The sequence below is a fragment of the Erythrolamprus reginae genome, chromosome 2, assembly GCF_031021105.1.
Source record: "Erythrolamprus reginae isolate rEryReg1 chromosome 2, rEryReg1.hap1, whole genome shotgun sequence".
In the NCBI taxonomy this organism is placed as follows: domain Eukaryota; kingdom Metazoa; phylum Chordata; class Lepidosauria; order Squamata; family Dipsadidae; genus Erythrolamprus; species Erythrolamprus reginae.
This window is the reverse complement of record NC_091951.1, coordinates 12,423,171-12,448,871: the sequence shown is the minus strand read 5'-3', so window position 1 is coordinate 12,448,871 and position 25,701 is coordinate 12,423,171. Positions and strand designations below refer to the sequence as shown.

General features: G+C 42.0%; 1 protein-coding gene across 4 annotated transcripts; it reads left to right on the top strand.

Annotated features, from left to right (window-relative positions):
- The first annotated feature begins 99 nt into the window (after positions 1-99).
- On the top strand, positions 100-24,549 carry LOC139159736 (major histocompatibility complex class I-related gene protein-like). Of its 4 annotated transcripts, none has more exons than XR_011557831.1 (9): positions 100-222; positions 12,221-12,496; positions 14,798-15,073; positions 16,841-17,122; positions 19,307-19,405; positions 19,920-19,952; positions 21,231-21,264; positions 21,672-21,960; positions 22,519-24,549. XR_011557831.1 is itself a non-coding variant. In XM_070737095.1 (8 exons), the coding sequence occupies exons 1-7, from the start codon at positions 153-155 to the stop codon at positions 21,248-21,250; spliced, it is 1,056 nt and encodes a 351-aa protein (XP_070593196.1). In that variant the 5' UTR covers positions 100-152; the 3' UTR covers positions 21,251-21,264; positions 22,519-24,549. The 4 variants fall into 4 exon arrangements, 1 of the variants encoding a protein (XP_070593196.1); XR_011557832.1 differs by having other exon boundaries at positions 21,672-22,160; XR_011557830.1 differs by lacking the exon at positions 21,672-21,960 and adding an exon at positions 21,030-21,136.
- Positions 24,550-25,701: the final 1,152 nt, after the last annotated feature.

The window sequence follows — 25,701 nt, the reverse complement described above, 5'->3', positions numbered from 1 at the left end:
AATGACGACACGGAGATACATTTTTTCTACTGGCTGAACTTGCCCAATCGCCGCCTTTTCCTGGATTGTTGCGTTGCTGGTCACAAGGGGCGAGTCTTTGTTTGCCTGCGACTTTTCCGGAGAGCGGAGTGGAGGTTGAGGATCGGGGCAGGATGGCTCTGCGCTCTGCGGTCTTCTGGCTTCTGGTGCTGCTGGCCCTCGCCCTCCGGGACAGCTGCGACGGTGAGTCCCTCTGGGGCCTTCGGGGGTTCCGGCCCCTCCCCCCCCTAAAAAAAGTTGATTCCCAGAAATAGAATCCTGATTCGGTCCTCTTTCTGGTCCGCTCCCCCTCCCATCCCTCTGGCCACTTTGAGATTCGGTCCCAAAGAGTTGAGGCCTCGAGGGGATTCCGTTGCCTCTGCCCCCACTCGCCCCCAGGAGACCCCTCTGGGAACAGGACAAAGTGGCCCCTCCAGAGGTCAGTCAAGTCCATCTGGGCGCCCCAAGAGCAGTTCTCCCCCCCCCCCAAAGTGGAGGTTGTCGGAAAGCGGCGTTTGCAGGTGATCAGATCAGATGAAGAACCTCCTGGCTGCCTTCACCCAACCCCTCCGCCTGGATCCCCTTTCCTGCCTTGGGAGGGGCTTTGGGGCTCTTTGGGGCTTCTGGTGCTGGGAAGACCCAGCTGGTTTCTCTAATGGGATCCGTGTCTTGGCAGATGCTGTTGTAGTGGATCGATCTGGGTTAAAGTCTTCCTGTGAATACAGCAGGATAAGAGTCTGGAGAGAAGGGCTTCTTTTTTTTTTTTTAAATATTTTTTATTATTTTCAAAATAAAACAAACAAAGACATACAACATTAAACATTTAAGGAGCTACTATTGCTCCGCTTATCTTAGAAGTCTAACTAATACAAAATATAAAAAACTCTAACTGTTACAAGATCTAAGCAGAAAAACCACACTTGAAAATTACTTTATCATTAAATTTACTTATAGATTTTTAAAATTAAGATTATTGATTGAGTTTCTCTCTATATATTTTTTGTACAAAAAATAATAATAATATACTTATATGTATATATATATCAAAAAAAACAATAAGCAAATTATTAATAATGCAAGAAAAATAAAAAAAATTAATAATATAAACACTTCTGAATTGGTTATAATATGAACTATATAAACTATATAATTCTATCTTATAATTTTTAAGTAATCATTTATTCTTATATGTTTAATTTTTAATACTATTTTTAACATTCCACCAATCATATACTTTATCCCAAATTTTATAAAATTCTGTTTCAATTTGATTGTTCAACCTTTTAGTCATCATATCTAGTTCTGCACACTATAATTTTTTTAAACACCTCAGAGTCTTTCGGTATCGTCTTTTCTTTCCATTTCTGCGCGAATGTTATTCGTGCCGCAGTCAATATATGTATTATTAAATAGTAAATATCTTTTTTATACTTTATATTTGAAATACCCAATAAAAAAAATTCAGGAGATTTTTTAATCTTCTCCTTTGTTATTTCATTTATCCAATTCTCTACTTTATTCCAAAATATTTTTGTCTCCGGACAGGTCCACCATGTATGGTAATATGTACCAACTTCTTTTTTGCATTTCCAACAAATGGGCGATACCGAAGGAAACATTTTAGAGATTCTATATGGTGGAAGGTGCCATCTATAGAACATCTTAATTTGATTTTCTTTGAAAGAGATTGATTTTGTTATTTTCCAATTATAGGTCCATATCTTTTCCCAAGTATCTAAATCAATCTCTTTGCCAAAATTTTTGCACCAACTGATCATATTATCTTTCAATATCCAACCTATCGTTCTATAATTTAGTAAATATTTATAAACATTACCAATTGTCTTTGTTTGATTTTGGAATAATAATTTGCCCAGTACATTATTTTCTTTTTTGAAAATGTAAGTCTTTTTTTTTTTTTTCAATTTTTTTATTATTTTTCTTAAAACAGACATACAGACATACAAACATTAAACATAAAATGGGGATGTATTTCCCCGCTTCTTTTGAAAGTATACATTCAAATAGAAAAAAGAATACATAATCAAACATTTGTTAAATGTTAAAAAATTTAGTAAAAAATTTTCAAATCTTAAATGCAATATTAGTACGGTATAAGTAAAAATGCTTAATATGTTATTTATGTGTAATATATTCATCTAATCAAACATTCAAACAAATCTCAATTACTAAACATACGTAAAACAAAATTTTTAATATATCGCTTGTGAGTAAACTACTATATCAAAGTCATCAACAAATACATCTAATATTGTTATTACCTAAATAAAAACAGATCTATCTCTTATTTTTTCTTATCTAACCATTTATATATGTTGTTCCATGTTTCATAAAATTTTGTATCTTCTTGATCGTTTAATCGTCTTGTCATCATATCCATTTCGGCGCAATCTAATATTTTAGCTATAACTTCTTCTTTCTTGGGGATTTCCTCCCCCTTCCAGTTTTGCGCATATATTATTCTAGCCGCAGTTAATATGTGTATTATTAAGTAAAGAGTTTCCTTCTTATAAGTCTGATTAGTAATTCCTAATAAGTAAAATTCCGGGGTGTTATCTATGTCATATTTTAATATTTCTTTTAATATCTTCTCAATCATCTTCCAATAAATTTTAGCTTTACCACATGTCCACCATTGATGGTAATAAGTTCCTATATCTTTCTTGCATTTCCAACACAGTGGGGATGTTTTAGGAAACATTTTTGCTATCCTGTTTGGTGGAAGGTGCCATCTATAAAACATTTTAATTTGGTTTTCTTTTAATGAAACTGACTTGGTCATTTTCCAATTATTAATCCAAACTTTTTCCCAAGTATCTATATCTATTTCCTTACCTATATTTCTGCACCATCTTATCATGGTATCTTTTAGAGTCAACTCTATATTTTTGTGAGCAATAAGAAATTTATATATTTTCCCTATCATTTTTACTGAATTATTAATAATTAAATGACTTAGCAAATTCTTACTTTTATTAAAAGTGTAAAGAGTTATATCCTTCTGGTATCTGGATCGAATCTGGGCATAATGCCACCAATCTATTATTATCCCTTCTTCTTGTAGTTTATTCCTAGGCTTTAGCTTCATCTGATCATTTAATAAGTCTTTATATCTATAAAATATTTTCGTGTCTTTTATAGATTTTGGATGTGTTATTGCTTCTAGGGGGGCTATCCATTCTGGAACATTTAAGAAGTGATTTTTCTTTATGTCCTTCCAAACCTCTAGTAAATACTTCCTTAATGTGTGTCTTTTAAAATATGAGTGATTTTTTTCCTTGTCATACCATATAAATGCATGCCAACCCAGCATAAGATCATGTCCTTCTAAATTTAATATTCTTTTATTCTCTAAGGTTATCCAATCTTTAATCCATGTTAAGGCGGCGGCCTGGTAATATAATTTCCAGTTTGGAAGACCAAATCCTCCTCTTTCTTTAATGTCTTCCAAACAGTTTATTTTTATCCTTGCTTTTTTCCCTTGCCATATAAATTTTTTAACTAAGTTTGTCAAAGTTTTAAAAAAAGTTCCCCCTGGGTTTATTGGAATTACCTGAAAGAGAAATAAAACCTTAGGCAGAATATTCATCTTGATTGTGGCAATTCTTCCTAAAAATGATATTTTCAGGTTATTCCATGTTTCTAAATCTTTTTTAATTTCTGATAATAATTTTATGTAATTATCATTTTTTAATGTTATTGTTTTCGCTGTTAAATTTATTCCTAAATATTTTACTTTCTTTACGGTTTTTATTCCCGAAATATTTTCTAATTTAGTTTCTTGTATTTTATTCATATTTTTAGTTAAGAAAGAAGTTTTGCTTTTATTTATCTTTAAACCTGCTACCTTTCCGTATTGTTCAATAGTTTGCAATAAAGAAGGAACAGTTGTTATCGGTTCTTCAATTATAAACGTTAAGTCATCTGCAAAAGCTTGGAGTTTGTAAGTTTCGTCTCCTATAGTTAAACCTTTTATTTCGGAATCCGCTCTTATTTTAATTAATAAAGTTTCAAGTGTCATAATAAATAACAATGGTGATATAGGACATCCTTGACGAACTCCCTTATTTATATCAAGTGCTTGTAATTGATTATTATTTAGTATTATCTTAGTCGTTTGTTTTGAGTATATAGTATCTATTAAATTAACAAATTTTGAGCCAAATCTCATTTTGTTTAATTGCATTTTTATAAATGTCCAGTTAACGTTGTCAAAGGCCTTTTGAGCATCTAAGAACATTAAGGATGCTGTCTTATCTGGGTGTTGTTCATAGTATTCTAATGTGTTTATTACTGTTCTAAGATTATTTTTAATTTGTCGCCCTGGTAAAAATCCATTTTGGTCTTGATGTATTATTCCATTTATAATTCTTTTAAGTCTATCTGCATAAATGGCAATAAATATTTTATAATCTACATTTAATAAAGATATGGGTCTATAATTTTTGATTTTTACTGGGTCAGTGCCGGATTTGTGTATTAAAGTTGTCAACGATTCTGACCAAGATTTCGGAATTTTACCCTCAAGTCTACATAAATTAAAAGTTTCTAACATATAATTTCTTACTATTTCATTGTCTATCTTATACCATTCTGCCGGTATAGCATCTGGACCAGTGGCCTTATTGTTTTTCTGTTTTTTAATTATAGTTAGGAGTTCTTCCATTGTTATTGGACCATCCAACATAGTCTGTTGATCTTCTGTTATTTGTGGTAATTTTGAAGCCTGTAGGTAATTAAAAACCTCATCTTCACTAACATTGTCTTTGGCATAAAGATCTTTATAAAAATTATAAACAATATCCGCCTTTCCTTCTGTATCATATTTTATTGTACCATCTTTGTGTTCTAATTTTTTTATCAATTTGGATTGACTCTGCTTTCTAAGTTTATATGCTAACCATCTGCCTGGTTTATTTGCATGTTCAAAATAATGTTGTTTTGCTCTTTTAATTTTTTCAGTTATTTGATTTTGTTCTATAATTCTAATTTTATGTTTAATTACATTTATTTCTGTTTTAAAGTCTCTGTTCTTGGTGTGTTGCTGCGATGCAAATTCCAATTGTTTTAATTCATTTATTAATTGTGCGTACTTTAATTTATTTTCCTTATTGTATTTTGCTGTATAAGATATTGTTAACCCTCTTATATAAGCTTTGAGTGTATCCCATATATTCTGTGGAGTGGTGTCTGGGGTTTTATTAATTTCAAGAAATATTTTTAATTCCTTTTCGATCCAATCCTTATATTTCTTATCATTTAGTATATTTCTATTCATCCGCCAAATATTCTGTTTGTTGTTCCTTCTTATATAAACCACTATTGGGTTGTGGTCAGCCCATGTATTAACATCTATCTCTACTTCCCTTATTTGTTCTGCAAGCATTTTTGGTGTCCATACCATGTCTATTCTTGTCCAGATTTTGTGAGGATTAGAATAAAACGTAAATTGTCTTTTATGGGGGTGTCTTTCCCTCCATATATCATTTAACAATAATTCTGTTTTCATTTTTTGGAAAGTACTCGGTAATAGATTTCTTTTTGTTTTTTTCCTTTTATTATGACTCCCTCCCCCTGAATGGTCTAATTGCCTATTCACAATAGCATTAAAATCACCTATTATTAATACATTCTCAATAGCTAAATCTATTATTATTTGATGTAAATTTTTATAAAATGTCATTTGGTCTTCATTGGGAGCATAAATAGAAACAACCACTATAGGTCTAGGTTCAATATCAACTTGTACAATCAGTATTCTACCATCATTATCCTTATATATTTGTTTGGAATTTATAGAATTCTCTACATACATCACCACACCTCTTTTTTTTTGATCTGCTAATGCAGCATACATTTTTCCAATTTTGGGATTCAACAATAATTTTTGGTTATCTTTTTTGATATGTACTTCTTGTAATATTGCAATTTGAGCATTTTGATTTCTGATTTTAGAAAAGATTTGTTTCCTTTTCCTTGGTTCATTAAGTCCATTAACATTTACCGAAAAGATCTTTAGATCTTTAGTTGTTGTCATTTAGTAGGTTTTTTGGTTTCTCGCTGAGGCTGAACTCTTCTTATAGCACCTTGGTCCTGCTCTATTACTTGAGCAGTGGCCCCCAAAAGTTCTTCTTGTTGAATTGCTAGTATCTCCCCTGGTTGCTGTTGTGCTGGTTGTTGTTGAGCCTCTTGTTGTTTGTCTGAAAAGTCCATATGGCTAATGCCACTATTTTCAAAGAAATACCTAGCTTGTTCTACATTTTCCAGCTTGTATCTTGTAGAACGCCATGTCAGAGAAAGACCTTGTGGGATTAACCAACGATAGGTTATATTTTCTTTGATCAAAATTCTGGTAAGAAACTGGTAATCTCTTCTGCTCTCTCTGACACTTCTTGGAACTTGTTTTAATATTTTTATTTCCACTCCTTGATGTTGGAGTTTGGAGTTTCTTGCCCAATGAAGTATGTCATCTCGCAAAGTTTTCCTGGTGAATTTGATATGAATCTCTCTTGGGAGATTGTGGCAACGGATGTAACTATTCGAAGTCCTGTAAACTTCATCGATTTCTTTCGCTAGCGCAGCAGGATCCTCCTGGAGTATTCCTCCAATCGTTTCCGCCATAGTCATTTTTAAATCTTCATCTTTTTCCTCTTTCATGTTCTGAAATCGTAGTCCATACGAAGCACGTTGCATCTCCAGCTGAATAATTGATTCATCATGTCTTCTGTGTCTTGCATCAGCTCTCCCTTCAAGATAATCAATTCTTTTTGCATTTTTATCGGATTTCTCTTCAACCTTTTTCACTCGATCATCGCTTTCTTGTAGTGTTTGTTGGATCACCTTTATCTGGTCTTTCACCTCGCCCATATCAGCTTTCAGTTGGGCCATCTCCTTTTTAAATTCTGCCAAGTCTGCTTTTATAGCTTCCCTTTGTTGTGTTGCATCCTCTTTTATAACCTCTCTTTGTTGGGTAGCATTCTCTAGAGATTTAAAGATAAAGTCCTGCATATTGTTTAAAGTTTCTTGTAATGTTGCAAAATTGGGCTGCGTTGTTTTGTCTTTTTCTTTATCCTTGGAAGACATAGCTGACGCCTGGTGCGTCGGGGAAGGACGCGGGGACACTTGTGGAGAAGAGATTGTTGCTGTGGTTTGTTTTTTAACCGTTTTAACAACCGTTGAAGAAGTTGACATTGTCAAATTTGAATCCACTGTTTAAAATTCGAATTAATTTAAATCAATCTAAATTTGTATGTGGTGAAAGGGAGAAAATTTCTGTAAATTCCAAATCTATTCAATCTGTTTTATTAACAATTACCCTTAAATTATAACTATTCAGTTGTCAAAAGAAAAATAAAAAATTCAAAATTCAAAATCCAATATATGTTGTTATTACTATTGCTGTTATTATTATAAAGACTAAGAAAAAAAAATTTAAAAATATAATAACACAGAAAACAAAAGTAAAACCTTTAGAAATAAGAAACAAATAAAGATTAAAAATAAGTGGTCTAGTAAGAAAACAAAGTAAATAACAGCAAAGAAAGAATAATAACTATTTTAAAAAGGGAGATTCTAGGGAGATAAAGAAAAAGAAGGAAAGGAGAAAAGACTTAATAAAGCAGTAAAAGGAGAGAGAAAAAAGGAAAAAAGGGGGGGGGGAATATTTCAATTCAAATAATTAGAATAGAGCAGGGAACCAAGGTTTACTAACAATGCATAGTCTTCAGTTCAAACTTCTTTTACAGATAGAAATAAAAAAAGAAAAAATCAGAAGGGGATCAAAAAAGGATTAATTAATCAAAGAAAAAAACACAATGTATTTAGTTATAGTCTTCTTATAAATCAAGAAATTATAAATGAAGAATATGAATCCAGATGTCAGAAAATACAATTGTACTTAATCCCGATTGCAGGTCTCAAGAAGAAAGTCAAATTAATAATTTTCTTGTGGTTAAAATGGAGTCTGTGTTCTTTTCCAAATCCAAGACAAAGGCAAAAAAATAGATCTCAAAATGGAGTCAGGTTAGAAGTCAGAAGTTCATATGTCCAGACAGATGTGAAAAAGTTTTCAAAAAAATAATCCCAAGAAAAAGGCAATCAGCAAGTAATCCAAAGTAATCCAAAAACAATCAGCAAGTAATCCAGTTAGGTTAATCCAAGGGTAAATATTCCAAAGGAAAGGTATCAGTTCCTTCTATTTCACTTGAAAATGTAAGTCTTTACGTCTATTTGATATCTAGAACTAATCTGCATATAATGCCACCAATCTAAGTCTATACCTAACTCGTATAACTCTTGTTTTGTTCTTAATTTTAATTGATTATTTAACAAATCACTATATTTCCAAATCTTACCTTTTCCTTTAAGATTTGGGTGTACTATGGCTTCAAGGGGTGAAACCCATTCTGGCATTACTAAAAAATGATTTTTCTTTATTTCATTCCACACTTCTATCAATGCCTTTCTAATAACATTATTTTTAAAATATGAGTGGGTTCTTAACTTATCATACCAAACAAATGCATGCCACCCGACCATCAAGTCGTGGCCTTCTAGGTTAAGCAATCTTTGATTTTCTAGTGTAAGCCATTCTTTTATCCATGTCAGAGCCGTGGCGTGATAATATAGTTTCCAATTTGGAAGCCCCAGGCCCCCTCTCTCCTTACGGTCTTCTAATGAATTTTGCTTTATTCTTGATTTTTTACCTTGCCAAATAAATTTTCTTATTATCTTATTCAATTCGTCAAAGAATTTCGCTCCTGGATTTATCGGAATCACTTGAAAAAGGAATAGTATTTTTGGAAGAATATTCATTTTAACTGTGGAGATTCTTCCTACAAATGATAATTGTAAATTACTCCATATTTCTAAATCTTTTTTAATCTGACTTAATAATTTTAAGTAATTGTCGTTTTTTAAAGATAGGGCTTTGGGGGTCATCCATCTTCCTCCTTCCTGATTGTTACTTTCTCCTGATCCCCCCCATCACTTGGTCCTAAAATGACCCCCAATATCCCTAGAGCTTTTTGGGGGGTACAGGCAGAGATTTGCCTCCCAAGTGGTTCCTTCTCTCATTTCTGAAGCTCCCAACATGGGACAGTTTGCAAAATCAAAAAATGTTTACAATATATTATTTATTCTTTCATAATGGGGAACGTGGGGTGTTCCTGGCTGTTTGCGCTGAGAATTTATCAATATAGCAACTTTTCAAAAGACATTAAAAAATATTGGCAGGAATTTAAGGATGAAATAAGCTGCTTGGAGGTAAAAGGAGAGAAGACCTCTGGGTGGTGACCATGAAATGAGCCGCTTGCTTGGACACAGACAGGCCCAAACTCATCAGCCGTTCCTGACTGGAGGCACATTCACGATTGTGAGGATGCCAAACCTATGCAAACCTGTGTTACAGTCACACCTGTCATTTCTGACTTGAGGAGGATTCAGGGTTGTGAGTTACATTCACACGTTTCTCCTCTCAGGCAGACTTCAGCCTTGCTCATTGCTCAGCCCCACAAGGGGAAGAAGCAGGTTCTGGATCACGGAGAGTCCAATCTGATCCATTTGGATTCTGAAATCTCCCCAGAGCTGGAAGTGGATCTGGGGATCCCCAAAGGTTCTGAGCAGCCCCTGGGATTGTGGGGAGGAGCAGGAAGGAGGAGGCCCAGGCCTTTGCCTTGAACTGGGAAGGACTGGGAGACCATACTGGAGGGAATGGGCAGAGGGACTGTTTATTTCCTGTGTAGACGCACGTTCTGCCCAAATAAGTCCCGTTAATGATCCTGAAAGTGATCTTTAAAATCTTTGGTGCTCTGGAAGAATTTTTGCCTTGAAGAGCTTTCAGAATAGACACCAACAAAGGGGCCTTGGAGATTTCACAGGTGTTTCTGGGGTGAGGGGAATTCTGGGAGTTGTAGTCCGCACTGAAGCCCAAGTGGCTGAGTTAGAGAAACTCTCAGTTAAGACTTGAAAGTCGCTGGTGGATAATTGAGATCACTAACAGCTTCTGCACCAGAGACAAATTCCTTGTGTGTCCAATAAAGAATTCTATTCTGTTCCATTTTATATCCTATTTTATTCTTATTCCTATACACACCGTCCTCCCAAGTTGGCTGACAAAGTTCAGGATCAGCTTCAAAAGAGGAAAAGTGTCAGAGAAATTGAGATTCAGAACAAATCTGGTGCCTTTCTTGCACCTGGGAATTATGGCTTCAGACCCTAATTGGGTGGCTGGAATTCTTTATTTATTCTCTCTTGGGATCATCACAGGTTTTCTGTGGCACAGCAAGAGCACCAGCACTTAGATTTATATATCTAGTCCCCGACTTGCAACCATAACTGACCCCAGAATTTATGTTGCTAAGTGAGAAATTTGTGCGTTTTGCCTCAATTTATGACATTTGTTAAGGAAATCATTGTAGTTGTTAAACTAGTAACATGGTTTTTAAGTGAATCTGCTTCTCCATTGAGTGGTTGTCAGAAGTTGCAAAAGGAGATCACATGATCCCCAGGACACTGTCACCGTGATAAATATAATTGATCACATGAAGAACACGGGGATGCTACAGTGGTCGTAAGTGTGAAAAATCACCATCAGTTACTTTTTTCACTGATGTCATAACATTAAACAGTCACTAAGTGAACTTTTGGAAGTAGAGGACGACCTGTAGTCCACTTCATGGTGTTTTTAAGCCTTTTGCCCCAACAATCTGAGTCCTCATTTTACCGGAAGGAATCGACCTTGAGCAGGTCAGGATTGAACTCCTGGCTGTGGGCAGAATTAGCCTGCAATGCTGCATTCTAACCACTGGGCCCCCATGGCTGAAGGTGTGGGGTTGAGCCCCACTGAGTCCTGGGTTCAAAGCCAAGTCCTGTTCGGATGCCTGAACTCTGGGACGGGAGGGGGGATTTCCCAATCGGGGGGTGGGGGTGAGGGGGAAAATGCTCCCTTTGCTCCCCCCTTTCCCTCCCCATAACTCATAGGCAAAGAGTTTGGGTTTCCTGTAAGGATCCCACGGCCTCCGGTCTCACCCCAATTCCCCCCTCCCTCCCCCTATTTTATAAAATCCCCTCCCCCCTCAAATCTGCCCCTATTCACAATCCACTTTGGGCCTCAGTGAAGTCAGATTGTTTTTTTATATCTCTTGGGGGGACCAGATGGGGATGGAGCCCCCCTTCTTCCTGTGGGGCCCCTGCAGCCTCCATGGGGCAGAGACTGAGCAATGCAGAAGGGGGAGGGGGTGGAGGGAGGCCTTGCTGGAAGTGGGGAACAATTGGAGGGGAGCACATAATATTTGGGGATCCTGCTCACTCTGTCTCTGCTTTCCCTTCCTTTCCTCTCTGCCCCCCCCAACCTCTCTGCCCCCAACCTCTCTGCCCCCAACCTCTCTGCCCCCTCAACCTCTCTGCCCCCTCAACCTCTCTGCCCCCTCCACCTCTCTGCCCCCTCCACCTCTCTGCCCCCCCAACCTCTCTGCCCCCTCAACCTCTCTGCCCCCTCCACCTCTCTGCCCCCCCAACCTCTCTGCCCCCTCAACCTCTCTGCCCCCTCCACCTCTCTGCCCCCTCAACCTCTCTGCCCCCTCAACCTCTCTGCCCCCTCCACCTCTCTGCCCCCTCCACCTCTCTGCCCCCCCAACCTCTCTGCCCCCTCAACCTCTCTGCCCCCTCCACCTCTCTGCCCCCCCAACCTCTCTGCCCCCTCAACCTCTCTGCCCCCTCCACCTCTCTGCCCCCTCAACCTCTCTGCCCCCTCAACCTCTCTGCCCCCTCCACCTCTCTGCCCCCTCCACCTCTCTGCCCCCCCAACCTCTCTGCCCCCCAACCTCTCTGCCCCCTCAACCTCTCTGCCCCCTCCACCTCTCTGCCCCTCAACCTCTCTGCCCCCTCAACCTCTCTGCCCCTCAACCTCTCTGCCCCCTCGACCTCTCTGCCCCCTCGACCTCTCTGCCCCCTCAACCTCCCTCTCCCCTCCAACCCTTCAGACCCTCCAGAAGATGCTCCTGTGTCTCTCAGTTGCTCTCAATTTCCACCCTCTTCTTTCTCTCTCCCATCATCTCCCCCTTCATTTTCTCTTCTTCTTCTTCCTTCTTTCCAGACCTGGGAATGGGGCCTTCTGTGCCCCATAGAGCATCAGGGTCCTTGACTGAAGCCCCCTAACTCTGCCCCTCTGGGTCCCTTCCAGGCGCCTCCTCCCACTCCATGAAGTATTTCTTCACTGGCATCTCGGAGCCCAGTCAAGGTCTGCCCCACTTTGTCTCTCTGGGTTATGTGGATGATCAACTCTTCAGCTACTACGACAGCAACAGTAGGAAAGGGGAGCCTCGAGTCTCCTGGATGGAGAAGGTGGAGAAGGAGGATCCCCAATACTGGGACAGAAACACCTGGAATTTCCGTGGCTCTGAGGAGATATTCAGAGCAAACCTGGAGACAGCGAGGAATCGCTACAATCAGAGCGAAGGTGAGTGATGGGTCGGGTGGCTCCTCTGGCCCCATATTCCCCTCCCCAGAAACCAGAGGGGGGGAAAGGGGGGGCTCCCTTCAAAGGGAAAGGCTCCTTCCACACCTTTTAAAAAGTCTTTTTAATATATTTATTCTTTTTCTAAAATCCATGTAAGATTGTCCTTGCGTCCATAGCTGACATGTTCTGCCAATTGCAATTAATGAAAACTTATTTAAATTTATCCCTCTGTCTTTCTGAATGTTGATATTGATATAAAATGAGATAAAAAGAGACCAAAATCTCCCCCCCCCCCCATGAAAGTTGGAGGGTCTGACCTTGGTGGGTCTCCTGCTGTGGGGGAGGGAGGGAATCACAGGTCTCCCCCCTCCAAAAAAAGGCAGTGGATCCTAATTAAATTCTGGGGCAAGCAGGTCCTCCTCCTTCTCTCTGTTTCCACTGGAGAAATAAGGGATCAAGTGCAGATCCACCTGGGATGACCAGATCCCTCTTTCCTTCACCCCCTATTTGGAGGGACAAGAGGTCCCCAAATGCCAGGAGCTTCTGCTCACCCTCCAGTTGGAAGGAGGGGCCAGGAAGACCCAAATGGGGTGGGGGCTCTTGGGGGGGCACAGGGCCAGGATCCTCCCAATCCTGAGGGAAAGACAGAGAAGAGAGGATCCTCCATTTGGGGCCCTTCCAGAGTCTCTCAGAGCCTTCGTGGCTTCCCATCCTTGGTCCCTCAGGCTGAACTCCTGCCCTGCCCTCTTGGTGGGGCTGCCCTGGAGGGGGGGAGGCCTTCTTCAGTAGCCCCCCCCTTCTGCCATCTTTGGGGGAGAAGATTCACCTTCAAGGAACCTTGTTTGGGGGCAGGGGCTGAAAGCACCTGTGGGTCTAGTGGGAGCCTCCTTTCCAGGCTAAAGAGCCCCAAATGTCCCCACCTTTCCTCAAAGGGGGGCTGCTTCCCCCCTCCCCTCGCCTGAGTCGCCTCCTCTGGACCTTCTCCAGCTCCCTCCTCTCCTTTTGGGGGTCTTTGGGCCACAACTGCTCCCAGTATTCCAGATGTGGTTGCTCTGCCTTGATTCATGTAAAGGCTTTGGGACATCAGCCTCTCTTGGGTTCTCCATACAACTTTAATGATACCTTGTTTGCCTCTTAAACCTTTTAAGATAATTTGCATTAAACCTTTTGAACAAAAGATACAAACTAATAGGAGGTAACATAAAGTAAAGGAGGAAAAGGAAACTATTCAAAGAAAAATAAATAAAAGTCCATTTTCCCCATGGGGAGATCAGGGAATCTCCTCTCGAGGGAAGGATCAGGCTGGAGCTCACGAGGATCTTCCTCTTCCTCCAAAGGGAAGATCTCTGGCTGAGCAGAAGATGCAGAGAAAGGATCCCCTCACCCGACATTCCTGGGTGGGGAAAGGGAGGGAAAACACTGGTCACTTTAGTTCAACTGTCCTTCCAGGTGGTTTTTCCCTTAGATTTGAGAGTTCCTGGCGTCCTTCCTCCCTCTCAAGCCCAAACAGGAGGAGAAACATTTCAGGATTTCCTTTTGGTTTTTTCAAACATTCAGTTTTCTTCTAAATCCATGAATCTGGTCACTTGAAGTCTAAGTATCTTCTCCAGGGCCTTGCAAAGACTGTGAACTTCAAGCTCATTTCAAAGGCCAATAACCCTTCAGGTGTCCAGATCAGACTGGGCCACTTGCTGCTGTTGCTGAGGAAAATATTCATTTGTGGCCCTTCAAGGCTTCATTCCCACATTGCACTAAACCATGGTTTGTTTCTGGTTAGACCAAAGTGGGAACCAGCCCTTGTGACTTGATGCTATTTGTGAACATGGACCAAGATTTATGGTCACAGGGATCCCTGCAAGCTTTTATGTAGATCAACCAGATCCTCTTTGAGACCACCAGATTCTCAGTCCCTCTTTGCAGCCGCAGATCCAGGCTCCTGTTCCCTCTCTGGGATCCCTTCCTTTCCCCCCAGAGGAACAGCAGAGAGAAAGTTGGAAGGATCTCCGTCCCTCTGTTTCTTTCCCCCCTCCTCCTTCTCTCCGTCTCCCTTGGGATCCTCTGCTGCCTTTTCCAGATTCCCTTTTCCTGGGAAGGTTCAGGGACTCCGTCCTGGGGGGAGGGGAATGCAGGGAGGGAGGGGGAGGGAGGGGGGAAGGGAGGTTAGTGATGGGGGCTTTCTTTCCCTTGGACTCTGGGGAGGAAATGGGGGTGTCAGTGCCTCTGTCAAAGTCCCTGCAGGAAGGGGGGAAGCTCTGTCTATCTTCAGGACTACGGAAACCATCCTCCTCTCTTGTCTTTCAGGCCTTCACACATGGCAGTGGATGTATGGCTGTGAGCTCCGGGGAGACGGGAGCAAAGGAGGGTTTCAGCAGTATGGCTACGAAGGGAGGACCTACATCACCTTCGACAAGGAGACCCTCACTTGGGTGGCTCCCGACCCCCAGGCCCAGATCACCCAGAGGAATTTGGACGCTGATCCAGGATTCAATCAGAGACAGAAATTCTACCTGGAGGAAATCTGCATTGAGTGGCTGGAGAAGCACCTGTCCTATGGGAATGAGACGCTGCTGAGGACAGGTGAGCATCTGAACAGAGACTGGACTTTCCTCCTTTATGGCCGGATCTTTTGGACCCATTCAGCCCCTTCGAGTCCCTGGTCTGCAGCCTGTTTTCTCCATGGTGGGAATCCCCTCCCCCCCTTCCAGCCTCTCTCCAGGACACGGGAAGCTCTGATTGGTTCTCACTACCAGGCAGCCATTCAGTGGACCAGGCAATGCAGCCTCAAACAGTGGCTGTCAGTCAGCCTTTCCTCTTAACCCCCTCCCCACCTTCAGAAACACCCCCTCCCCCCACAGGGGGACTCACATTATAATCTTTCCCTAGGATTTTTTATTAATTTACCATCTAGAACACCCCTCCCCCCCTCGGTCTCTCCCTTCCCCCCTGGGGCCCTTGATCCCTCCAGGATCAGCTGCATGAGATTAGGATCAATAGGGGAATCCCCCACACACACTTATCATCACCAACAGCCCCTCCCTGCCTGGGGAAGAGGACCCTCTCTCTCTTCCATTGGCCTCAATTTCTCTCTGTCGTTCCCCCCCCACACACACACACACTTTTCAGAGACAAAATCTCTTTTCCAAATTGATGTGTGAGATTCCGTTTGATCTCTCTTCCCCTTAAAATTGGGGTTGTGTGCAATGTTCCCTCTAATTTTTTTTCGGTGTGGGTGGAATAGTAGTGTCTGAGCGGCTGTCCTTTTGGGACTGGGCAGCATAGAAGTATGTATGTATGTATTAAAAGAAATTAATAATAAAACAAAACCAAAATCTATTACTATTATTACTATCTTCTCTTTTTCCATCCCTCTCTCCTCCCCCCTTGTGTGTGTGTGTGTATGTGAACTCTTGGACCATTTCTAATAACAGGTGAGGGCTATTGGAAATGGTTCAAGAGTTCACACACACACACTCTCTCAGTGAAGGGGCTGCGAGAGGGGCGGGGCAGGCATTCCTGAAGCACGCGGAGAAAATCCTCTTGCAGCCCCCTGGTTGGGAGCGTGGATGATGAGGAGAAGTCGCAGCCGCCACCTCCGCGGGAGAAGTCGCGCCCCAAGGCGGGAGGCGGAGAAAGCCGGAGAGGGGGCGGATCGGGCAGGCAGGGGGCAGCGGTGAGAGGCCAGGGGCGCGAGGGGGCCAGAGACACCATGGGGAGGTGGGGGCGGCCGCGGCTTCCTTTCCTTCCACCCATGTCTACTGCGGGCTGGTAGGGGGATGGGGAGTGTGCACGGCGCCTCCGCACTTTTGTCGCTCCCTGCCCCCAACTCCAACACCCGGTTGCTTGCACGCCCTTGGAAAAGGGTGTGCGGGGGGGTGTATTTGGGGGGGGTGCAAGTGTGCGCGCGCAACTTACACAAGGCAGTGGTTGTGTCCCTTGGAAAGAGGCCTGGAGCAGCCTCAGATTCAGGGGAGCAGAAGAGGATGCAGAAAGTAGAGAGAATCTTCTGTGTTGTGGCTGTTTTGAGAGGGAACCTAAGAGACCATCTCCACTCTCCCTCCCCTGAAGGGAGCAGCCCAAGATCAGCCAGAGGTCAAAGCAGACAGAGAGGAATTTCCTTGGACCCTCAATTTGCTGCCGGAGGTTTTTCAGGCTGAGTCCCTGGGAAGGACTCAAAATCAGGAGTTCTTGTGGTTGAGCGTTTTCCAGATTCGGAGCATTTCCCAAAACCCCTTGAGATGCTTCAGGTGTGGAGGGGGAAATAGGGGGAGAGTTTCCTGCCCCTGATTTTCTCACCCACCTTTCAGTCTCTGGAGGGGCTCAGAGTCAATTCCGGTGTTTCTGCAGAGCCTCCAGTGGTGACGATGAGCAGCAGGACGGAGGTGAAGGATGGGATGGAGACCCACGTCTGCCGGGTCCACGGCTTCTACCCCAGGGAGATCGATGCCTCCTGGACGAGGGATGGGGAGGTCTGGCTGCAGGACACCTTCCGTGGGTTTCTGACCCCCAACGCGGATGGGACCTACCACTACTGGATCAGCATCCAGATCGACCCCAAAGAGAGTGGCCGCTATCGGTGCCACGTGGAGCACGACGGCCTGCAGGATCCTCTGGACTTGGAGCTGAAGGGTGAGAGGCTGCAGGGAGGGAAAGGCTGGGCTCTTTGGCAGCCTGGAGGGGGGTGGGAGAGAAATCTGATCCCAGGTGTGTCATGATGTGAACATGCCTGAGTTTTAATCCATTGGTTTTTCCATTGTTTGAGGTTGGTGAAGCTGCAGGGACCAGACCCTAGAAATGACTTCAGGTGCTATAAAGGAAACTACAGAATTTATTGATTGATTGATTGATTTGATTTGTATGCCGCCCCTCTCTGCAGACTCGGGGCGGCTAACAACAATAAAAAGACAATGTAAACAAATCTAATATTAAAAATAATGTAAAAAACCCCCAATTTAGAGAACCAATCATACATACAAAAATGTAAAGCCTAGGGGGAAGGGAAAATTTCAATTCCCCCATGACTGACAACAGAGGTGGGTTTTGAGGAGCTTATGAAAGGCAAGGAGGGTGGGGGCAACTCTGATATCTGGGGGGAGTTGGTTCCAGAGGGTTGGGGCTGCCACATTGTTTATTCGACGGGACCCGGAGAAGACCGACTCTGTGTGACCTAACTGGTTGCTGGTATTCGTGCAGCAGAAGGCGGTCCTGGAGATACAGTGGAACCCCGACATAAGAGCTGCTCTACTTAAGAGCAACTCGAGATAAGAGCTGGGAGGGGAGAGATATTTTTGTTCTACTTACAAGCCCAAATTCGAGATACAAGCGCCAAGGAGCTGTCTCCTGAAGCCAAACGCTAACTTCCGCGTTCGGCTTCAGGAGACAGCTGCGAAGCGGCGCGCGTGTTTTAAAAGGTTGCAGCCGGCCTGGGGGGCTCGGGGGGGGTGCTTGCAGCTTTCTTTCTTGCTCTTTTTCTTTCTCTCTTTTACCTTCCCTTCCTCTATTTCTTCTTTTCTTTCTCCTTCCCACCTTCTTCCCTCCCTCCCTCCCTTCACTCATTCCTCTCTTACTCTCCCCTTTCATAAGTTTCCTTGCTTCCTTCCTCTGTTCCTGTCCCTTCCCCTTTCTTTCTTTCTTTCTTTCTTGCTCTTTTTCTTTCTCTTTTACCTTCCCTTCCTCTATTTCTTCTTTTCTTTCTCCTTCCCACCTTCTTCCCTCCCTCCCTCCCTTCACTCATTCCTCTCTTACTCTCCCCTTTCATAAGTTTCCTTGCTTCCTTCCTCTGTTCCTGTCCCTTCCCTCTTTCCTTCCTTCCTTCCCACCCTCCGTCCATTCATTCACCCATTCCTCTCTTGATCGCTTAAAGCCGGTCCCTGGTGCAAAAAGGGTTGGGGACCTCTGTCCTACAGGATTGGGTGGTAGAGAAGTTGAACATATGTAAATTTAAAAGTTTAAGAAAGTTTACAAGTTAAGTGAAAGAAACTTCATTATTCATTTATATGTACATGTACATTTCTTCATTAAAAACATGTCTTTCTGCATAATTTAGACTAACTTTGTGAGTTTTTTGAGGGCTGGAACCAATTAAAATTATTTACATTAATTCCTATGGGGAAAAGTCGTTCGAGATAAGAGCTGCTCGACTTAAGAGCCCAGGTCCGGAACGAATTAAACTCGTATCTCGAGGTACCACTGTATTCTGGTCTGATGCCATGAAGGGCTTTATAGGTCATAACCAACACTTTGAATTGTGACCGGAAACCGATCGGCAACCCCATCACAATACTTGGCTGATCCTGATGAAATGCCCTTAGATCCTCTCTTAGGCCTCCCCTGGTTCTTCCTCCCAGCAGAAAAGCAGCAGTTACATTGAGCACCAGAAATAGATTTCCTTTTGTACACAATTCCTAAAGTGTAAGAATCAGGAGGAGTCTGGTAGCCCCTTTTCTGAAGGCAAATTTTGGCTGGACTGATGGACATCAGGAGTCAGAAAAGAGGCTCCCAATTCTGAGTTTTTTCCCATCAGAGACTAACAGGGTCTCCTGCTTTAAAGGTCAAAAGGTCACTTTGTGTTGCTGCTCTAAGAAAGAAGCTGCACATTATTTTATGATACGATATGTGAATTCCTGAGGCTCAGCATAAAACCCAAGGAAAAAAGCCCCCTCTCAAAGAACTCTGCAGATGCTCAGATGTGTCCCAAACATACACCGGATTTCCAAAGTTTCAAAATTCAAATTGAAATCTAATTTTTAAATTGATGATTGTTACCATCATACAAGAAATATTCAAATTTAATTGCTCTTTCTCCCAATTCAGAACCCACCGTTTCAAAATCCAACCTTGGGCTCATCATCGGCTTTGTTGTGGCTGCTCTGGTTGTAGTGGGTGTGATTGTTGGGATCGTGGTATTCATCAGTAAGTATCTTTTGGGGGGGATGATGGAAGGAAGATGGGGAGAAACCCACCCCCCTATGCCTTTCCCTTTGGGGAGCTCCTTCTGGGCCTCCTTCTGTCCTGTTGTCCCAGCCCTCTTGGGGAGCATCTGAGATCTCAGCCTCTTGCTGGGACTCCAATCTCGGTTCAGCTGAGTCTGAGATTCAAGCAGTCTGAGGTTCTTCTGAGTTGGGAAGAGGCCTCCCAGTTCCTCTGTCCCCCTCAAAGGCTTTGATCAAAGAGCAGCAGAGAAGGATTTCCATGGGAACCCTCCTCCCCTCCCAGCTGCTTCCCCCAATTCCCCTCCATCCATCTCAGAGGCAGCAGGTCTCTCTTGGGGCAAATCAGGAGACACATTTGTATTTTGAAGATCTGTCTTTATTGATGGGACAAAGCGACTGTCAAATATCTCCTGGGGTTCTTCCTCTTACTGAGGGAGAGATTGAATGATCTCTGGTGGATTTTTTTGACCTTTAATTGATTTTTCTCCTTGCAGACAGACGTCAAGAAGACTATAATGCAGTCCCAAGTGAGTGAATTGTCCTCCTTCCATGTAATCTCCAACTTAGAACAGGCCTCATAGGCCCCATCACTTGAGGATTGTGTGTGTGTGTTTAAACACAAAAGCAACTCATGAAACTGCATAGTTGTGCTATTTCCTCCTAAGAACTAAGCTGGGGAAGGAGGCCCCCTTTCCATAAGAGCCAGGCTGATATTGGGAGTGAAGATCCAGGACAAGAAACCCCCCAGAGGATGAGAAGATCCACCTGGGTGAAAAGTTTGCTCTGAGGGAGAAGCTGCTCTGGTTTCCAAGTAGGAGGAACTTGCAGAATCCACTTTCCTTGCACTGGTTTGTTCCTGCGGAGGAGAAGGGGAACTCTCCCTGTTGGATTTCCAGGCCCTTTCATCCAGGCAGGGAAGGCAGCCCACAGTCTGCATGGTGGAGCCTGGGCCCCTTTGAGGGAAAGAGCCCTTCATTCCTTGGTGGGAAATAGGAAAACCACCAGCAATGCCGTGATCCCCAATGGTTAGAGACTCTTCAGGTGGCATAGCTGAGACCTGGCTGATTCTGGAAGTGGGGAGAGTCTCCTCTCAGAGATGCATCCAGCTGGGTTGAGGGTTTGGCACCAGCCGGTCTCAATGGCCAAGGGCAGGTGGGATGGCAGTGGTCCTCTGAGAGTCTCTTTTGGCCTTTAAGGGCCTTGATCCCCAGGTTTCTGGTTGTGATTCCCTGTTTCTGAATCTAAGCTCAAGAGATCAGTTGGGCTTGTTGCCACTGTACCAGCCTCCTTGATGCATGGCCACCTCCCTGCCTGAGTGCTGGAGACCATCTCAGGGTTGGCCTGGAATTGCCCCAGGATTCTGGTCCTAGGAGTCTTCAATCTGCCATCTCTGGGTTTGGTCTCGGAAGCGGCCCAGAAGTTCATGTTCATCATGGTGGACATGGGCCTTTTCCAGATCATCTTGGGCCCAACTCGGGACAATGGTCACACAGCAGATATGATCTTGTTTTCAGAGCAATGGCAATGTGATCTGGTGGGGGAATCTATGTTGTAACGTAATGTTTAAAATATTTTATATAGCATTTGTTGAATTTTATTGCAAGCTTCCTGGAGTCACCTTGGAGAGATGGATGTCATAGAAGTTAAATCATGAAATAAATGAACAGGCTGGTCTCCTCTGAGAGATTCATGAGGCTGCAGAGGTTTCATGGTGAGGAGAGAGAAGAGGATCAGGACAAAGCATTCCTGTTCCTGTGTCCATTCCCTTTCTGTCCTCTCACTCTGTGTCTCTCTCTCCAATGCAGGGAGGAACCAGGCCATTTAGCAGCCCCCTCGCAGGTGAGTGACCCCAATGGGGGCTGTATGGAGTTGGGGAAGGAATGGAGGTTCAGGGCTTTGAGGTCCCAGGAACAACTAATGGTGAAGACACTTTGGGAAATCTACTCAGACGTTACAAAGTGAGGAATTTGAGGGAGATTCACATGGGCTCTGGGGAGAGGCCTCCCAGCCCCCAAATTCTTATTCTGCAAGGCCAGACTGGGGCCCCTCTCAGCTCAGACTGTCTGGGATCAGGAGTCTCAGAGACCTGCAAAGAGGAGATTTGAGTGTCCTCAGGGTGTTGGGAGAAATGTCCATCTGATTCGGTTCACAAGTGACAGAGAGGAAGAGAGACAGACAAACAAACAAAAAACCCCAACATTCCTATTTATATATATTTCCCTTTTCTTTTAAATACCTTTATTTAGCCTAGTTGGTTTTCCAGCTTCGTTCTTCAGCACAGTCCACTCTCCATACACTCTTCATGCCCACCTGGACAGGCAGTCTCCTTCCGTCCCAGGCATCCAGCAAGTCTTCCACAGAGCAGCCCATCCTGACCCTCCAGCTACAGCATCCCAGGTTTCCCCATTTCCCATGCAGAAATTCAATCCGGCTCTGCTGGGTCCTGGCATAAAACGAGTCTCCTAGCAAGACTCCCGCCCCACCTGGCTGTTTTCGGACCAGAAAGGGATTGGGGGGACTCCACTGCTCCCCTCAGTGAGTAAGGGCACCTCCTTCCACTGGCTTTACTCCCGCCTGGAAGTTTTCAGACTCTGGGAGGACCTCTGCTTGCTTCCAGAGTTATGGGCCAGTGATGAAATTCAGCAACTTCTGACAGGTTCTGGAGAACCGGTCGCAAACATTTTGAGTAGTTTGGAGAACCGGCAAATACCATCCCTGGCTGGTCTCAGAGTCAGGTGAGAATGGAGGTTTTGCAGTATCCTTCCCTTTCTACGCCCACCAAGCCACGGCCACAGAAGGTCCTGTGCTCTGGCCTGACCTCCTAGAGTGGCCCAAACTGCTTTGTAGGGATCGTAATAGCATTTTTAATATAGCTTCTAGACTTGTGTTGTAATTTCTGATCAAGAATGGGCTTCTGCTGATTGACAGGTTTTAGAGAAGGGTTCATAGTGAACTGGGGTGAGGAACAGGATGAAGAGTAGCTGGCTTTACTTTAAGGGAGAGTGATAAGATGTTGCTTGGATTGAAAGGGGAGGGTTTTTTTTTTTCTGTCCCTTATTTTTTTGTGTGTAAGTGCCATTTATGTATTTTCAGAGTTTAGAAAAATGGAACACGAACCTTCCTCCATCATCAAGTGCTGAACAGAGATCGTTTTTTCCTGCTGCCGACAAACAGCTGATTTTGCCACCAAAGCTGGTTATTTGGGGGCTTTGCTCCTTGTTTTTTAAAGGGGAGGCTAGAAATGACCCAAGATGATCTTCGGACAATCATGCACAGACAGAGAAGAGAGGGGGCTGGATGCCTGCAATTCTTATTATTGAGTGATCAGAAGGTCTAATCTCTTGCCATCCTTTGCCTCCAGCTGCTCAGCTTTCATAAGCACATCTGGGTTTGAACTGCACTTCTTGAACTTTTACAATCACCCAATTCATAATTATTTGACTTTTGACCTATTTTATAATGCCTAATTTGACTTTTAGAACATTTTTTTTGCTCATTAAATTCAAAATTATTCTTTTTAACTGTAAGGAATTTGTGGTGGATGTTACATTTATCTTTACATGGTATTATATTGTAATCTGGCTCTTTCTAATGTTTTTTTAAAAGACCCTCAATATTTCTCCCTTAATTTTTTTTTATGGGAAAATCCACCCCCCCCCCCCTTTATTTAATTCTACCACAGGAGTAAAAAGAAAATTTCCCTGTGGAAGCTGTTGCTTATCTGCTTCTCTTACCTTTGAAGAGAAATTCAATTCAATTCAATTGATTAGATTTGTATGCCGCCCCTCTCCGAAAACTCGGGGCGGCTCTAAGAGTGTTTTTCATGTCTTTGAAAGAAGATAAATTATTTTGGGAGATAATTGAAAGAAGAATGCCCACTTATGGGGGTGGAAAAGGATACAAAACACACACAATTTCAATCATATGCTACAGAGCAACAATATTATACATATTAAGAAAAATAAGGCTTTCAACAATTGAGACGCTGACATCCCAACACAGTAGATATAACAAAAAAGATAACATATGATGATTTGTTAGACTCAACTGGACGCTTAAAGATCAGTCAAAAATTAGAAGAGGAAGGGAAAAGTATGAATTGGATAACATATTATCAAATACAAAGTAGATATATATATCAGACCTGGTAAAATTTGGTATAGCTAAGAAATATAATTTAATAGATAAAATACTGATTGAACCAGATATTAAATTTATAACAAAAATGTATAATTATCTTTTATATTATGATAACATTGAGGAAACAGTGAAAGAGAATATGTTAGCCTGGATGAAAAATTTTGGCTGCATGATCCAATTAGAAGATTGGGAAAAAATATGAAAAGAACATTATAAATTGACTTTATTAGTAGCGAATAAAGAAAATTTATGTAAAATGTTCTACCAGTGGCATTAGGCCCCGGCACGATTAGCCAAAATCTATCTGAATGTAAATCCAAAATGCTGGAAGTGTAAAACTGATCATGGAACATCTTGCCACTTATGGTGGACGTGTCCAGTCATTAGGAAATTTTGGAATATGATCAGTAATTGGATAAAGGAAATGACAAAATATGAATTAGAATTAAAGCCAGAAACCTATCTTCTGGGGATCATGAGAGGGCAACGTACAAAAATGAGTTATTATTTTATAATACATATATTAACTGCTGCAAGATTAGCACTTGCACAAACATGGAAGGATGAAACGCCCCCATCCCCCCCCTTACAGAGATAATAGTAATAAAGACAATGTTGGACTGTGCAGAAATGAGCAGGCTTACTATAGAATTGTAGAATGATCAAAGGAAAGAATTCTATACCGTGTGGGAAAAATTGTATATATGGCTTGAAAAGAATAATAATATATATGTATATATATAAATAACCAGTAATTAATAATCAGTGCTTGTAAATACTAATACAAAATAAATAACTAATATAAAAGGTAAATATTAAAGGGAAAAGATTATTGATAAGATAGTTGGATAATAATGTAGTGAAATTGATACACTGATGCTACTGAAATCTAAATGAAGTTATTTGAATGATTTGTTAATGTCTTTTATGTGTTTGTATGGTTCTTAAAAATCTAATAAAAATAGTTTTTTAAAAAAAAAGAAAGAAGAATGCTCTCCAATTTACAGTTTTATGTGACAATATAAAGAAAAAAATTGATAGGTGAAGAAAGGATTTGCAAAATCAATGTGGTATCCAAAAGCAGGAAATAAATTGTACCTGATTTCCAGTGTGAGGAATTGGAATTCCATTTGTCACTCTCAGATGTGAACAAGTATTTGGTTTTTCAGAAAAAATTGACAAGAACTCTGACATTATTCAACATGAATAAGATATTTAGAACAGAGACTTCTGAACTTTGGAAATGAGATATAATTGTTGATAAAGTTCTTAATTGAAAACCTAAGGGAAGGTTTTACTATTTAAAATTAGACACAGATTATTTGACCTGGATTCAGATATAATGATCAAAGTGATTTGTGGCCAATAAGAAATTGTGTAGACTTTCTATGAATAAATTATAATAAGAGACTATCAGCAGAGTGCTTTAAATTTTAACTTTGCTGTTTTCCGATCTATTAACTATTTTGTCTTTCACATATGTAACCTATGCCAGGTCAGGTTGCAAATAGATGGACAAGATTATAAATTCTGGGCCTCTTTTGCAAAGGAGGAAGCTGTTATTGTTGCAACAGATTACTCAGGCTTCAACTGGGAGGCATAATATGTCATTTTCTCTCTTTAAAATTGTTTTTTTCAATGTTTCAGTTTAGTTTTGTTCTGTCTCTGTTTAATCTTTTTAATTTTCTATTTGGGATTTTAATCTTTGAAATAAAGTAAAAAGGTTAATTCTAAGAAAAATGGAGCAGGAGATCCAGAGTTGGGCCTGGCTGCTTCCCCAATAACCATTTCACACACACTGTAAGAAGACCACAATTGTTTGCTGAAAATAAATGATTTTTGTTTCATTTCTACTCACCTGAGTTGCTGCTTCTACTCACCTGAGCTGCTGAGTCTTATTGGAAGTTGGGAATAACAAGGATTTTCCCCTCTGTTGCTCAGAGACTCCATTTCACTCTGAGGGGGGAGAAGAGTTGGAACCAAGGCAACAACTGGGTGGGGGAGGGGAACTCCTCTCTGCTCCTTTGGGGAGGAGGCGGCCATTTTGTTTCTGTGTCTGTTTCTCCAGCATCACCAGCTGATCATATGTAAAATGGCTGCTTTTGGTCTTGGCTTATTGATGGCAGGAACAAAGGC